The sequence below is a fragment of the Entelurus aequoreus genome, linkage group LG07 (assembly GCF_033978785.1).
Source record: "Entelurus aequoreus isolate RoL-2023_Sb linkage group LG07, RoL_Eaeq_v1.1, whole genome shotgun sequence".
In the NCBI taxonomy this organism is placed as follows: domain Eukaryota; kingdom Metazoa; phylum Chordata; class Actinopteri; order Syngnathiformes; family Syngnathidae; genus Entelurus; species Entelurus aequoreus.
In genome coordinates this window covers 62762942-62780075 of record NC_084737.1, presented here as the reverse complement: position 1 = coordinate 62780075, position 17134 = coordinate 62762942, and the positions used below count along the sequence as shown (strand labels likewise).

The following is a 17134-nucleotide window of genomic DNA, read 5'->3' as shown; positions in this document are numbered from 1 at the left end:
ACCTCTATACCAGGGGTGTCAAACTCAAATACAGAGTGGGCCAAAATTTAAAACTGAACAAAGCCACGGGCCAAGGTTGAACAAAGTAACCTTTTAATAGGGACCCAAACAAGTTTTGCATTGAATATTGAACAAGCAAGGCTTAAATATCTTTATAGTGACATGCAAAATCGAGTTTCAAATATTAATAATAATAATTAAAAAATATCAATGACATATCAAATACAATTTAAATAAAAATTGAATGCCTCTTTTCTATTTGCAGCCTTCTGAGGTAAATATCAACATTAACTTTTTCCACAGGCTAATGGATTTGAAAATAAAATAACAATGAATAAACCAACCATTCAGGATTTTAAACTGCTCAGTTTGCAACACACTGATCTAATCTGATGTGCCCAAGCCAGATACCTGGCATCTTTTCTTGGATGCTAGTTCATTAATGTCGGGGCTCGGGCTTTGAGCTGAGGCAACCTTCATTATCGAACAAAGGTGTTCATCAGTCATTATATCTCGTAGTCCACCCGGACCACAGTCTTGGGGGCGTGCATTAAAGGCACTGCCTTTAACGTCCTCTACGAGCTGTCATCACGTCCGCTTTTCATCCATTCTAACAACGTGCCGGCCCAGTCACAAGATATGTGCGGCTTCTGTACGCACCCACAAGTGAATGCAACGCATACTTGATCAACAGCGATACACGGCACACTGAGAGTGGAAGTATAAACAACTTTAACATTGTTAGAAATATACACCACACTGTGAATCCACACCAAACAAGAATGACAAACACATTTCGGGAGAACATCCGCACGGTAACACAACATAAACACAACAGAACAAATACCCAGAACCCTTTGCAGTACTAACTCTTCCGGGACGCTACAAAATACACCCCCGCTACCACCAAAACACCCCCCCCCCCCCCCACACACACACACACACACCTTGTAGCGTCCCGGAAGAGTTAGTGCTGCAAATGATTCTGGGTATTTGTTCTGTTGTGTTTATGTTGTGTTACGGTGCGGATGTTCTCCCAAAATGTGTTTGTCATTCTTGTTTGGTGTGGGTTCACAGTGTGGCGTATATTTCTAACAGTGTTAAAGTTGTTTATACGGCCAACCTCAGTGTAACCTGTATCGCTGTTGATCAAGTATGCGTTGCATTCGCTTGTGTGTGTGTGCAGAAGCCGCACATATTATGTGACTGGGCCAGCACTCGTTGGACTGGATGAAAGGCGAATGTGATGATTTTTGGGAGGGGCACTGAAATTTGGGAGTCTCCCGGGAGGGTTGGCAAGTATGAGAATTAACAGTGAATGTGGTGTTACCGCGGCACCACCGCTGTATATAATCGGCGGGCCAGCTCTAGTGCTAATTTGATATCGCCTCAAGGGCCAAGCGAAATTATACGCCCGCGGACTAGAGTTTGACACCCATGCTCTATACTTTTGTCAGTACTGCTGGGTACTGATTCACGTTAAATCAAACGGTACCATACGTATTTCCATACCTGGAAGTTACAGCTGTGCTCTGAAGGGTGAGCACGGCTAAGGTGGTGCGGTAATTGCGCTTCGTTTTAACGAATGCATTTAAAGAAAAATATCGATTACGTGTCCATCGTGATACATATTGATATCGTTTTATTGCCCAGCCCTACTCAGAAGTGTAAGAAAACAAGACATAATGAGACAGCACGGTTATTATTATCGGCTCGCCGATCAATAATTTTATTATCAGACAATTGGCATTTATTACCACACGAAAGCACTGAAAATTGCGTCTTTGTGTGTCAAAGTGTTCCACGAGCCAAGGAAACAACACTTGGTCCCGGTTGAGGTGGTCATGTTTAGTGCAGCTGGATGTCTTATTTTAGAGAAAACGTGGGTTCTGCCTGCAGGAGGTCTGCTGGGGTTCTGCCAAAAGGGGCAGAGACACCACAGAATAAATTATTTCGCTTGTCAGCTCGTTTAAAACTCAACTTGCTAAGCTGAGCTTTCACCTATATGATTAAATTGACCGTTTTTGTGTATTTTGTTTTAATTAAACATGTTTTGACATCAATAATAAGAGAAGGGAACATCATTTTCATAACTTTTTAACTCCCAAAAGTAGTAAAATAAAAACTTTTAGTTAATAAAATAATAAACACCATCAGCAGTTTCTCCATATTTTCATGGATAAATGATAGCCTTTTATCGACTCAGTAGCAGTGCTGCGCTCCAACTGCAATTTTATTTCGAAATTCCATCCATCTATTCATTTTCTACCGCTTGTCCCTTTCGGTGTCGCTGCAGCCTATGAAATTCAAACTATAAAATGGAAAACAAAGTGTTCCAAGAGCAATAAGTAGAACTAAAAAACAGTTTGATTTTCATAATATATTTTTAATAACAAAAATGTAAATGCCTAGTTGTCAGAAAAAACAGACCATAAACACATTTTTTTAATATTCTGACACCGGAACTGGAAGTTGATATTTAAAGGGCCAAGAGTGGACTGGCATGTGTTGGAGAAAAAACCGTTGGTGATGTATCCTGTCAGAAAGATCAGTTATCAAAGATCAATATATTATTTTATATACAAACACAATATCAGATACCACCATTTTTTTTCCGGGGTCTCGTCTTTAAATAGCAACTCTCGGTTCCAATGTCGGAATATGACAAACCATCTGCTTTTGTTTTTGCTGACTGATTTAAAATGTTTGTAATGAAATCCACCCATTTTCTACCACTTGTCCCTCCGGGGTCCGCGGGCTGGAGCCTAACCCAGCTGCACTTGGGCGGAAGGCGGGGTATACCCTGTTTAATCAAAATCATACCTTCTTTCAAAGATGTAGTTTTTGTTTTTAGGTAGGTACTGAATTCGGTACCTCTATACTTTTGTCAGTACTGCCGCATACTGATTCACGTTAAATCAAACGGTGCCATACGTATTTCCATACTTTTGTTGCACGTGATGTCACGTCCGTTTGCAGACTGGTCACATCCGTTTGCAGACTGCTGCGTCCGGTTGCAGACTGGTCACGTGCGGTTGCAGACTGGTCACGTGCGGTTGCAGACTGGTCACGTGCGGTTGCAGACTGGTCACGTGCGGTTGCAGACTGGTCACGTGCGGTTGCAGACTGGTCACGTGCGGTTGCAGACTGGTCACGTGCGGTTGCAGACTGGTCGCGTGCGGTTGCAGACTGGTCGCGTGTGGTTGCAGACTGGTCACGTGCGGTTGCAGACTGGTCACGTGCGGTTGCAGATTGGGACACGTGCGGTTGCAGACTGGTCACGTGCGGTTGCAGATTGGGACACGTGCTGTTGCAGACTCGCCGCCTCTGGTTGCAAACTGGTCGCGTGCGGTGGTAGACTCGCCGCCTCCGGTTGCAGACTGGCCGCGTCCGGTTGCACACTGGCCGCGTCCAGTTGCAGACTGCTGTTGCGGACTTGCCGTGTCCGGTTGCGGACTCGCCGCGTCAAGTTGCCAACTCGCCTCGTCTGGTTGCCAACTCGCCTCGTCTGGTTGCTAACTCGCCTCGTCCGGTTGCAGACTGGTCGCGTCCGGTTGCAGACTGCTGATGCGGACTTGCCGTGTCCGGTTGCGGACTCGCCGCGTCTGGTTGCCAACTCGCCTCGTCCGGTTGCAGACTGGTCGCATCTGGTTGCAGACTAAACATCGGCTCACGTAAACAATCAGTCAAGCAGCACTCAGGGCGGACTCAGCCAAACTCCCTCTAAGTAATGTTGCAACTTTCAACAGCAACAAAGCGAGTATGCCGGGTAGAAAACGCTCCAACGTAAAATAAGGCTCCACTCTTCTGAAATGCGCTAGCTTGATGTTAATTTACATTGGATTTGCCACAGACAGGCTACTATTATCATTAGCGATTTTACATGGCGATTTCAACACCTCCAAATTTAGTAGTGAAAACTCCAACTAAGATGTGTACTCTTACGTTATAAACACTTTGTAGAGCGCAACGTAACTCATTCAGTTTCAAAGAAAAAGCTACTTCCTAGTTAGACAACATAACATAGCTAGCCTATAGAGTAGCGCCATGTCTTGGAAGTGCAACTGCATCGCAAATGAGACTCAAATGTAATAAAACAAGGTATAACAACTGAACTGACGTTATAATCAGCTCATTTTTAAATGTTACAATAAAAATAAAATCATATTATCAAACATTTAAAATGTATTAACACACAAAAGTACCAGAAATTGGTACTGTATCGGTTAAAATGGGAATGCTACCCACCCGCATTGCCTTTCAACTCACACAAATGTTTTTGCAATTGTAGTTTCTGTATCTCAAAATGAAATTCAAACAAATTTGTTTCATGAAAAACATGAAAACAGAGAGAAATTTGAGATATTGTTTGTAATCTATTAAAGTCACAATTACACATTGTTGTTTAAATATATTTATTTGTTTGCACAAACGATGCAACAGGCTAACAAATAAACGTGCGTCGTTACACAAGGTTTTATTTTCCATACTGTGGACTACTGACAACGTAAAAGCCACACCGTGACTCTCTCGGGAACATCGTTAAACTCTCCTTCAAAAATGTTTGAATGAGCTTGGTACATTAAACATGTGAATGTAAAAAATTGTGAGTCAAATAACGCCGGGTCGAGGATAAATAAGTGCAAATAAGTCATGCAGTCCACTAAAAGGTTGTGAAAAGAAATGTTTCTCTCGGTGCTGACATGCTGCAAATCATTAGCATTAGCTTGCTCTCGTTACATTTAGCACGACGAACGTGCTACTTTTTTTTTTTTTTGTAAAAGCTCATCTTTAAGCATGAAACTGCACATACATGTTCACATGATACAACGCCATCACTCTTATATTGCTTGATGCACAGCTACAAATATTGAATCCTAATTCAATCCCAAATTTAAAGATTGGAAGAGCTATTGCTACTGAATGTTTCACCTCTTAAAATAATATTAAGTTCATAATCGACGGATCGGATGTTTTTAATACACACAGGCCACGTAAAAAAACAAGAACCTAAAAATATTAAATCCGACAAAATGTGTTGGAATTTGTGTCCCTTTAAGTTCAGCGTGTGTACGATCATTTCCCAAAAGTCATCTTGGTTGCTTTGCTTAAAACTTCTTTCCAAAATTGTCTGCACAATTAAACTGAATTTTAAGGATTTTTAAATGATAGTGATATTAACATTGAAAAAGTAGGCTCGGGTGCATATCAAATCAAGCACTTTCACAGCCAGCAGCGCCATGAAAGCAACAGTAGCTTGACGTACTCCCCGTTAAAATCCATGTGCCTATGACCAGGACCGCCCCAGGCCAAATCAGGGCCCTAAACAGAACTTGATTTAGAGTACACTCCCTGCTATTATAAAAAAAAGTAGACTTAAATTAATCTGAAACAATTTTTATACTTTTTTAATCAAACTTGAATTCAATTTGATGCATGTTTTGTACTAAAACTAGTTCATGGAGAATAAAATGTTCTATAATGCATGTTTTAAGTACAAATTAATACATTTAACATAATGTTAAACATGTTCCTGGCACACACCCGACCAGGATTTGAACATTGTGCGCCACGGGAGACAATGAGCATGTTTGGGGGATTTGCCATTTTATTCTCATCAGTGACGGAGCAGGAAGGGTCCAGGATCCTGTCATTTAAGACTTGACATTTTACATGTGATTATTTATGGAAAACGGAGCCCTGGTGGTAGGGCTGAGCGATAAATGAAATCAATATAAATCACGATAGACATGTAATAGTTCACCAAAAAAGTTTTTTTTCTTCTTTGTGAGAAGAAAGCGGAAGTATGGAAGCAAGGTTGGCATCACGAACAAAGGCACTCGCTCTCCTTGATCACTGATCAGTGGGAGTGATACGCTAACAGCCACTCAGGTGACAGTATCAACTATCAAGTTTGGTTGATTCTTTGCATGGAGTGAGACGAGAAAGTCAAAATGAAGAAATTGTAGATAAAAGAGGAAAAGTCACCTGGACAGGTTTTTGGATTTTTCCAAAGGGACCGTAGTCAGACCAATGTGGTCTGTAAATGATGCAAAGCAAGAGTGCTAATACCACACCATCTTAGCCGCGCCCACCCTTTAGAGCACAGCTGTAACTTACTCCCACTAAACCTGCAGAAAATAGTTCTTCTCAGGTTTCTCTATGTTTACATTTTATGAAGCATTTCTTACATATTACTATTTTGTTTACATTGTTTGAGTGTTTTCCATGCTTGTGTTGACATTTCCTTTCTGCCTTGATAGCTGAGAGGATTATAATCAGAAGAAGTTACATTCCAAATAAAATATATTTTTCTTCTGGGCCTTATTTTCCATTGGTAATTAAAAATATCAGTACAATTCGATATTCACAGGTATAAAACACTTTTTCGTCCTATCGCTCAGCCCTAATGTGATGATACAAAGATAAAATGTTAAAACTAATAATGAATAAAAAAGCTAAGATTTGTCTTTAAAATAAAGTATGGATGTTTATAGATTGCAAGGTAATGGCTGATAATTAATGGTTAATCATTAATAATCTTATTTTTAATTTGTGCTTTCCTGATTGTTGGCAATTTGGATTGTGCCAGAACGACCTTTCAACGATGGCAGGCAGCAATCCCACCCAAAGATGCTCCAGTAATCGACCATTTTGCGCGTAGGTCTGCCTCCAACACATATTTTGGAAGGAACAGGACTTCTATAGACACCACTGATATCAGTGAAATTTTGGGGAATGATCGTTTGGTTTCAGTTCAAGAATTTTGCTGACCTTTGTAGGATTGAACATTTGTATGGGTTCTGTTTTTTTGTGTCACCGTGTACGTTGGATTCGTCTAACTTTGTTCTTTCTGACTTGCGGTTCTGAGTGAAATATTCTGTTGAACCTTGGGATCTTAATAAAAAAATATTTGTAGAAATGTGTTCTGGAGAAGTTCAGACCTGCTAGTCCACTTGAAGTCCAAAAGTGTGTTTTTGGTGGTGTCTTCAGGGGGATCCTAAAGACGTGGCCTGATGGACCATGTCTGGACGGGCACACAGACTTCTCGTGACACAACAGGCACCTTCGGGATTGCCCCGCTCCTCAATGGGGTAAGAACTGTTTCTACTCATGTAATCAAATTGCATCAAACTCTGCAGTCTTTGCCTTTCTTGGGCTTTCTTGGCTCGGTTGGCAATATACCGCACTCTGCTTTGGCTCCTGGAGGAAGTCCTCCTGACGAGGCGCTCGTCTACAGACTCCTCAGGACCGTTTCCAGGTGCAAAGTCACTGGCGTTGAGAGGCTCCACATCGGTCAGCTTCCGTAGCTGCTCTATCAGGTCACGGCTTGGGTTGGCTTGCGGAAGCCGCTCCCTGGACGGTCTAAGGATGAAGCTACGGCTGATGCTGCGGTACTTGCTGTCAAAGTTGCAAGAAATATCATCCGATGTCAGATCCCCGAGACTTTTGGAAATGGACGCCGGCATTCTGCCTGGAGATGCGGACGACGGCCTGCCGGCTGATGACTGCTTGAGGCCTTCCATGAAGAGCCGGTTCCAGGTGTGCCTTCTTTGACAGAGTCTGTCGGTCATGTCCATGGCAGACGGCAGGCGGCCGGGCTTCAACTCGCTCTGTCGAAGATTAGGGTTGGATTTGCTCCTACTGACTTGCAGGCTGTCAAAGGAAACGAGTGCGGAATGATGGCAGCTGGCACAGTTCGGGTCACAGGTGACGCTGGTCAGACTCTTTCTGGCCAGATTGTTGTGGGACATGTCAATGACTGTGTCGCTGGAAGAAATGCTAGAGGACGACGATGTGTTGTCCCGATGGCTGACCGGTTCAAGCTTGCTCCAAAGGCAGTCGTTGGTTGTAGCATCAGTGAAGACTTCTGGAACTGTTGCGTTGCCCTCGAAGGCTGCAGCGACGCGAACGTGACCCTCGCTCTTTGTTCTTCTTATGGGTGTGTGTGGTGACAGAGTGCCGACAGCTCTCTGGGCCTTGGCTGCTTGTGGTGCTAAGACTCTAAGACTTTCAGGAGGCAAAGCCGCAGCTGACGTTTCCGGTCTCTGGTTTGTGTCTGTCAGAGTTTTAAGGTTTTCCCTTTTGCTGTGCTGGAAGGTCGACTTAGCACTACTGAGGGTTTGGATGTTTTGTTCAGCGGGAGATTTGACAGAGAAAGACATTCTTTCAGTGCAACGATCCAGTTTTTTGTGGTGTTCACTGGCTGTACTCGGACTATCCGGCAATGATTTAGATTGAACTGGCAACTGGGATTCAGCATTCACTGGAGAGGACCGAGACAGCAGGAATGGTGAGGGTTGGTGTGAAGAAAGTCTGTCCTCTGGAACAGTGACAGAGCATGTGTGTGTGTCCTTAGAACCCCCAGAGTGATTTAGTGCAGGGAATGGAAGCGGGACAGTTGGACTCAGTGCTGTGGAAAGAAAAATAATCATGAACGCCATTAATGCCTTGAGTTGTATCGAACTAAACGTGTATACAAAAGTAATTATGTGGATAAGTTTTTTCATGTTTCTATGTTCCGCGAGAGGGAAAAAATCCCATTGCGCTTGAAAACATCAAACCTTATCAGCCACCTGAGACACCGGCCTGGGTACGACGGTGTTTTGAAAGACTACGTAGACGCTAAAGAAGTTGCCTCAAAGCCAGCTGCAAAGCTTGTTCTTGTTCTTATCGCCGTGGTGTTTGAGGAGTGCAAAACATTGGAGTGTTTCCCAGAGACGACTCGACGTCATCATGGACGTGACGGCGCTGGAAGATTTACTATCGTTGAAGATACACAACAAAACTACTTTGTGAAATCCACCTTTGTGCACTTACTACACCTAAATGTACATTTCCCATGTACATGTACATTGGGTATCTTTGAGCACGTAATGATTTGACACGATTCCGATCCCTGGGGTGACAATTCGATTCAGAATCGATTCACTGTTCAACACGATTCTCGATTAAAACTGATTCTCGCAATGTATTATTTGATATAATAGGATAGGATAATGATAATATAACTTTTTCTAAACAGGTTACAGGTTAGAAAAGCTGCTTCTGGTTACATGGACATTGCCTAATAACGCATTTTTAAAAATGTATTTTATATTTTGTATTTTATGTACACAGTATATATATGCATATACATATACTGTATATATACTGTATATAAAGACTGTATACATATATACTGTAGACATGTATATCTGCAATTTAGAACTGTATTACTTTACCCAACATACTTAATTATAGTAAATTCCGGACTATAAGCCACAACTATTTTCCTCCGCTTTGGCCCATGCGGCTTGTAAAACGGTGCAACCAATTTATGGATTTTTTCTTCGCTGACGGCCATAATGCAAATAGCTTTCAGAAAACACATGCAAAGACAACGGAATGGTGCGTTATTGTTTGTGCTATGGCGCCATCGTTTGGTCGAGTTCACTTACTGCAGGTGCAGTTGCCTACAAAGCACGTACCAGAATATGACGAAGCCTATGCAGTACTTGGCGTCTCTGCAACAACGGTGGGGGGACGAGGAAAGGCCGGTGTGTTGTTTCCATTAATGTTAAGCGTAGGTATTGTTATAACAATTTTGTAGACAAATTCTACTATACATAGTCACAGTGGAGAGTGGGGTGGAGCAAAATATTTTCTTCTTCCTAGCGTAACAGAAAATATTTGAAAAGCACTGGCCTAATCCATTCCAAGATTTAGCCGTTAGCGAAGAAAAATCCATAGACTGGTCGCACCTTTGTATAAGCCGCAGGGTCCGGATTGTCTATAATCAGAGAAGCTACCTTTGAAAGCGGTGAGGACTCTATGACTTTTTGAGTAGGAAATCCGACTATTGTGGAAACTTACGATTAGGAACTTGGAAAATCCAACTCCCCAGAATCGACCAAACTGATTTGATCTGTAAATCCTTAGCGACGTCCTTTCTGGGCCTATTGCTCCATTCAGTTTTCACATGGTTCTTTCGTAACTTTTTCACTTTGTCTTCAAAGCTATGTTGGATGCAAAACCCTGAATGTTGAAAAGGTGCAAACCATGCAGGTTGGATGGAGAGAGTGATGGGTGAAGTGAAGGTGCACAGAATATTCAGCAGGTTTACCTGAATCTGGTCATCCCCTCAATTCTGCACTAGGAACAGAGAGAGAGCGTGCAAAGGGAAAAACAGGAGAAAAAAAAAGGAGTTCAGCAAAAACTGGACAGAGAAGGAGATTGAGGGTTCGGGGGAACAGCTACAAGAGAAAAAAACGTTTATAAAGATTATGAAAGGACTTCTTGTCATGAAAAGATTTTGCAGAAAAGAGTTGAAAACAAAACACTTCCAGTCATCAGTTGAATCGCGCATTCCACGGAAACCTTGACACGGCTCACTCTGCTTCTAAAAAAAAATTCCTCAAATAAATGTGGCATACTTTAACCAGGCTGTCCGTCGCCATCTGGAGTCAATCAACTCCTCACATAGCAATTATTGCACCAGTGACGTGCAGTCAGGGGAGGCAGGTGAGGCGGGGCCTCACGTGCCATCATGGAAAGAAAAAAAATGTAAAAAGAAAAAAAAATAATTAAATTGTTATATGTATCCAGTGATTATACTATAAAGTTATTTTCCATTTAACTTCACCAGTTTTACATTATTTTTATTCAAAATCACTGAATTTTCACATTTGCCGTTCAAATACAGAGAAGAGACGGTGATCAGCAGCCAGTTGAGGCACGTCACTGCGCTGTGCCTCAACATGTATTGCGGACTCGGCTAACTGCTGGCCTGCTGTGCAGTGAGACCGTATTGCTATATGAACTACATTATACATTTCCATAGTTTAGTTAGCTGAGGTATATAATGTACAGTGTATTTTGTCAACAACTGTATGTGTGTAAGTATTTCTTGTGCTGAGCAATCATAAAGCGGCTGCAAAGACGCACAGGCTGAGGCTCGCAGTAATCCTGCCTCCTGGTGGTAGAGAATGCACTCCCTCCGCAAAATGCACCCCCTGACGGGAGTGTTATATCAACTAAAGCCCACACTTAAACTTTTCACGTGCAAGATTGAATCTATTTAAAAAAGATATTTAATAAGAAGCCAAATAGTGCAAAAACAATAATGTTCGTGTTGGAGGAGTTGTGAATGACTGCAGGGCCACAACATTAGGTACACCTGCAGACTGCAGCACGAATTTCATATTTCATTCATTCACAACTCCTCCAACACGAACATTATTGTTTTTGCACTTTTTGGCTTCTTATTAAATAACTTTTTTAAATAGATTCAATCTTGTACGTGGAAAGTTTAAGTGTGGGCTTTAGTTGATACAACACTCCCGTCAGGGGGTGCATTCTACGGCGGGGGTGCATTAATCCAGCACAACAGCGGCGCATGGACTTCATTTATAAGTAAAGGTAAGACCATCATAACGTTTTTTTTATTAAATGTGCTTTTTTTGTGTGCTTCAGTTTGTATGTGTAAAGTTAAAGTTAAGTTAAAGTACCAATGATTGTCACACACACTAGGTGTAATGAAATTTGTCCTCTGCATTTGACCCATCCCCTTGATCACCCCCTGGGAGGTGAGGGGAGCAGTGGTCAGCAGCGGCGCCGCGCCCGGGAATAATTTTTGGTTATTTAACCCCCCAATTCCAACCCTTGATGCTGAGTGCCAAGCAGGGAAGAATGCTGGTATGAGCTTTTAAACACAACCCGTTAACTGCTGCCAATCAAATGGTGAATAAGATACTCTTTAGGGTTCATATGTTTGTAAATCTGACTGTGATGAAGTCAGTGCCTCACCAGCCATGAACCTCACCGCACGTCACTGAATTACACTAAGCTATAATTCACATTTATGTACTTCTGTCAACTGTTGATGAGTAAAAAGAGATCCACTTGATTTGGACATTTTCCCAACAACAAGTTATTCCAAAATAAGAATAATATTCATGTTTAGTGTTTCAAGAGATGTACAATCATCATGGTGGTTTGTCATTATTAAGGCATGGTAGAATATACAATATGATTATGTAAATATTGCAATAAGCACAGTTCACAGTTATATGTAGATCAGGGGTGTCCAAAGTGCGGCCCGTAGCTCACTTTTTAACAGCCAGTGGCATAATCATCAGCGTTCTAATAGTAGCATGCTAGCTTTTTTGTTAGTTTTGCAGGTATACACCTCATCGTCAAATATTTGGTCACTGGACCAATAATATCTGTTAGCATGCTAATGTTAGTATGTTAGCTTTGTTTTTAAAGCAAATTTTGTAGGTATACGCCTCAGTCATATTTTGGTACTTGATTAATGCTAATGTTAGCAGGCTTTTTAAAAAAAATACACATCTCAGTAATAGACATGTTCCGAGATTGCAATTTAACATGCTAACATTAGCATGCTGGCATTTCTAGCTAATATAGCAGGTATCTCAGTGTCATATATTTTTGGTATTTTACTAATTGTAGCTTTTTTGCTAAATTTGCAAGTATTATATACACCTCAGCATCAAATATTTGGTTACTGGACGAATAATATCTGTTAGCATGCTAGCTTTTTTTTTTAACTAGCTTTATAGGTATACACCTTAAGTCATATTTTGGTACTTGATGCATGCCAATGTTAGGAGGCTAGCGTTTTAAACAAATTACACACCTTGGAGACAAGAAAGAAAGCAATAATAAAAATAATCATAATTCATATAGTAAGCTATAGCTGGGCTATAGCTATAGTTAGCATGTTAGCATAGTACTGTTTGCATGCTAGCTTTTTTTTTTAGCTCATTTTGCGCATACTTTTTGGTTACTCGATGCTATCTGGCCAGCGTGCTAACTGTTAGCATTTCAGTTCGGCTTTGACTCGTTAACATTATCACAACATTTCTAAGAAAATTGGATTTGAAAGTGAAAACTACCAAAATGGCCCTCGCATCCTCTGGTTTTGTCAGTCTGTGGCCCTCAGTGGAACACTTTTGGCCACCCCTGGGTGTGGTTAAAGGCCTACTGAAATGATTTTTTTTTATTCAAACGGGGATAGCAGATCCATTCTATGTGTCATACTTGATCATTTTGCGATATTGCCATATTTTTGCTGAAAGGATTTAGTATAGAACAACATCGATAAAGTTCGCAACTTTTGGTCTCTGATAAAAAAAAACCTTGCCCCTACCGGAAGTAGCGTGACGTTGTCAGTTGTTCACTCCCTCATATTTTCCTATTGTTTTCAACACAGCTAGAGCTATTCGGACCGTGAAAGTGACGATTACCCCATTAATTTGAGTGAGGATGAAAGATTCGTGGACGAGGAACGTTAGAGTGACGGACTAGAATGCAGTGAAATACATATTTTTTTTCGCTCTGACCGTAACTTAGGTACAAGATGGCTCATTGGATTCCACACTCTCTCCTTTTTCTATTGTGGATCACGGATTTGTATTTTAAACCACCTCGGATATTATATCCTCTTGAAAATGAGAGTCGAGAACGCGAAATGGAAATTACAGTGCCTTTTATCTCCACGACAATACATCGACGAAGCTCTTTAGCATCTTTAGCATGAGCTAACGTGATAGCATCTGTCTCAAATGCAGATAGAAACAAAATAAATAAATCCCTGACTGGAAGGATAGACAGAATATCGACAATACTATTAAACCATGTACATGTAACTACACGGTTAATAGATCTCAGCCTGGCAAAGCTTAACAATGCTGTTGCTAACGACGCTAAGGCTAACTTAGCAACCGGAGCTCACAGAGCTATGATAAAAACATTAGCGCTCCACCTACGCCAGCCAGCCCTCATCTGCTTTGTTCAGCAACACCCGTGCTCACCTGCGTTCCAGCGATTGACGGCGCGACGAAGGACTTCACCAGATCATCCGTGCGGTGGGTCTGCTAGCATCGGCTAGGCGTCTGCTAGCATCGGCTAGGCGTCTGCTAGCATCGGCTAGGCGTCTGCTATCCGAGTAAGTGGTCCTTGTGTTGCTACAGCCACCTACAACGTTCTTCTTTGCAGCCTCCATTGTTCATTAAACAAATTGCAAAAGATTCACCAACACAGATGTCCAGAATACTGTGGAATTATGAAATGAAAACAGAGCTTTTTTGTATTGTATTCAATGGAGAAGGCATACCTCTGCTCCTCGGGCTACGTCACGCGCATGCGTCATCCTTCGAAGGCTTTTTCAACCGGAAGTGTGGCGGGAAATTTAAAATTGCACTTTATAAGTTAACCCGGCCGTATTGGCATGTGTTGCAATGTTAAGATTTCATCATTGATGTATAAACTATCAGACTGCGTGGTCGGTAGTAGTGGGTTTCAGTAGGCCTTTAAACTCCAAAAGCACTGTATTAATACAATAAACTGTCAAGGCCATACTAGGCAAACTATATTCCACACTTACCAGTTGTGTCATCTGTCGGGCCAACAGGAAGTATGAGGTTGCGTATTTTGGGCAAAGAAAAGCACATTTAGTTAATTACTTAAATTAGTTAAAGTACCAATGATTGTCACACACACACTAGGTGTGGTGAAATGTGTCCTCTGCATTTGAGCCATCCCCTTCTTCACCCCCTGGGAGGTGAGAGAGCAGTGGGCAGCAGCGGTGCCACGCCCGGGAATCATTTTTGGTGATTTAACCCCCAATTAACCCTTGATGCTGAGTGCCAAGCAGGGAGGTAATGGGTCCCATTTTCATAGTGTTTGGTATGGCTCGGCTGGGGTTTGAACTCACAACCTACCAATATCAGGGCGGACACTCTAACCACTAGGCCAAACCCCGGCCTTTTGAATCAAATATTTGTAGAAAGAGTACGACTAGAGATACCTAATGGTGTTGTAGGGAGAGCTACAGACGTGGATACAATTGTTGGTCCCTTCTGTGGAAGAAAGAGGTCACTGAAATAACTTTAAACTGACAAAAGCAGGTGTGTCTTAGAAGACAATTTAGATTTTCGAACATGGGAGGTGTTTTGGGAAGGTGACGCCCCCTGCACACCATGCCACCAAGTCCGCCAGGGAATTGGACCCGGCGCTCGCTGCCAGGGTGTGACTTTGACCCCCTTTAGTACCGGTAACGATCGCAATGGTTCACCTACGCCGGAAACCTGGTCATGACGTTTACTTCCTCCAGAGCAGTGTTTCTGAACCATAGCGAGCGCCCCCTGGAGGGACGGCAAAAAATATCTGTATCTCAGCTGTGGTCTGTATGTTGCAATACACCTTTCCACCACTTGTGGCAGTAATGATAATCTCAAACAGAAGAAGTCTGGAGCTAAAGTCATAAAAAAGTTTCTTAAGCGCAAAAATTGTGACTTAAATGGTGAAGCTGTATTTATTTTGCAATTTAATGTTATTGGCTGTTTATTCAAGAAACTTTTCTATTATTATGATATATTATTCATTTAGCAAGAATATATTAATGTTAGCACTGTGTTGATTGATTGATTGAAACTTTTATTAGTAGATTGCACAGTACAGTACATATTCCGTACAATTGACCACTGAATGGTAATCCCCAAATAAGTTTTTCAACTTGTTTAAGTCGGGGTCCACGTTAATCAATTCATGGTAGAATTTGGTGTATTTGTCATCATTTTTTATGAGTGTCTTCTTCTGCAGTATATTTGATTATTTTTGATTACTTTTTACTTTAATCATGTTAAACTGTAAGTAGGTTAGATATACTTATTAAAATACGATTAAAATCAATAGTACGATTCCTAGTTCAGTCTTAATATTTCAGCGGGCCTCAGGCCCCGAGGTCAAAAATGTTAAGAACCCCTTTTTCCACTGATGGGCCTCAGTGTAAAATGTTATATATATATATGTATATATATATATTTATTAAGATATATATATATATATATATATATATATATATATATATATATATATATATATATATATATATATATATATATATATATATATATATATATATATATATATATATGTATATATACACAATAATAATAAAAATACATATTTATTAAGATATATATATATATATATATATCTTAATATATATATATATATATATATATATATATATATATATATATATATATATATATATATATACATATATATATATATATATATATATATATATATATATATATATATATATATATATATATATATATATATATATATATATATATATATATCAAAAAATTATCATATTCATTTAATTTTGTTTGGATTCCCTTTTATATATATATATATATATATATATATATATATATATATATATATATATATATATATATATATATATATATATATATATACACAATAATAATAAAAATATATATTTATTAAGATATATATATATATATCTTAATATATATATATATATATATATATATATATATATATATATATATATATATATATATATATATATATATATATATATATATATATATATATATATATATATATATATATATATAAATAAAAATTATCATATTCATTTAATTTTGTTTGGATTCCTTTTTTTTTTAACACACACATTTTTAGATGAACTTCTGATCCGTCTGTCGAAAAAACATTTTATTTGTTTTGCCCTTTTTGTAAGAGAAAACCATTTTTTCTGCAAAAAAACCCAAATATGCAATATTTTCCACCCAAAAACTGTTAAAGTGGAATATTTGATGTGACGTAATCGGACCTTTATAGTTCAATAATTCACAACATTGATTTTGATTAATTATTATTTGTTGAGCAGTGACGGTTAAAAAAAATCCCACTCAAATGCTCCCTCACAAAAGTGTTAAAAACAATTCATACATTATTTTATTTTTACTTTCAACCCAAAAATCTCTAGATCAGCTTGCTTCAGATTTATCTGTTGATTATAATTTTTTTTTTTAATGTATTTAATTTGTTTTATGCCTTTTTTGTCATCTATAAATAAATAAATGATAAATAAAACATAATAAATATAATAAAACATAATAAATAAACATATTTTGTCCAAAACTATTTCAATAATTGGGTACTTAAAAAGGTCAATAATTCATAAAAACACTGATTTTTATTCATTATTATTTTTTGAGCAGTAACTGTTAAAAAAAAAAATCCCACAAAAATTCTCAGGGATCCAAAAGTGTTAAAAACAACTTTCAACCCATAAATCTCT

The 17134-nt window shown here is 39.6% G+C and overlaps 1 protein-coding gene across 1 annotated transcript in view; it reads right to left on the bottom strand.

Moving 5' to 3' along the window:
* Nucleotides 1-4425: 4425 nt before the first annotated feature.
* Nucleotides 4426-17134, bottom strand: part of plch2a (phospholipase C, eta 2a) — a 167974-nt gene continuing 155265 nt past the window's right edge. The window contains exon 22 of the mRNA XM_062054175.1: nt 4426-8413. Coding sequence (XP_061910159.1) covers nt 6990-8413 — 1424 coding nt within the window. The 3' untranslated portion in view covers nt 4426-6989. The remainder of the gene's footprint in view (nt 8414-17134) is intronic.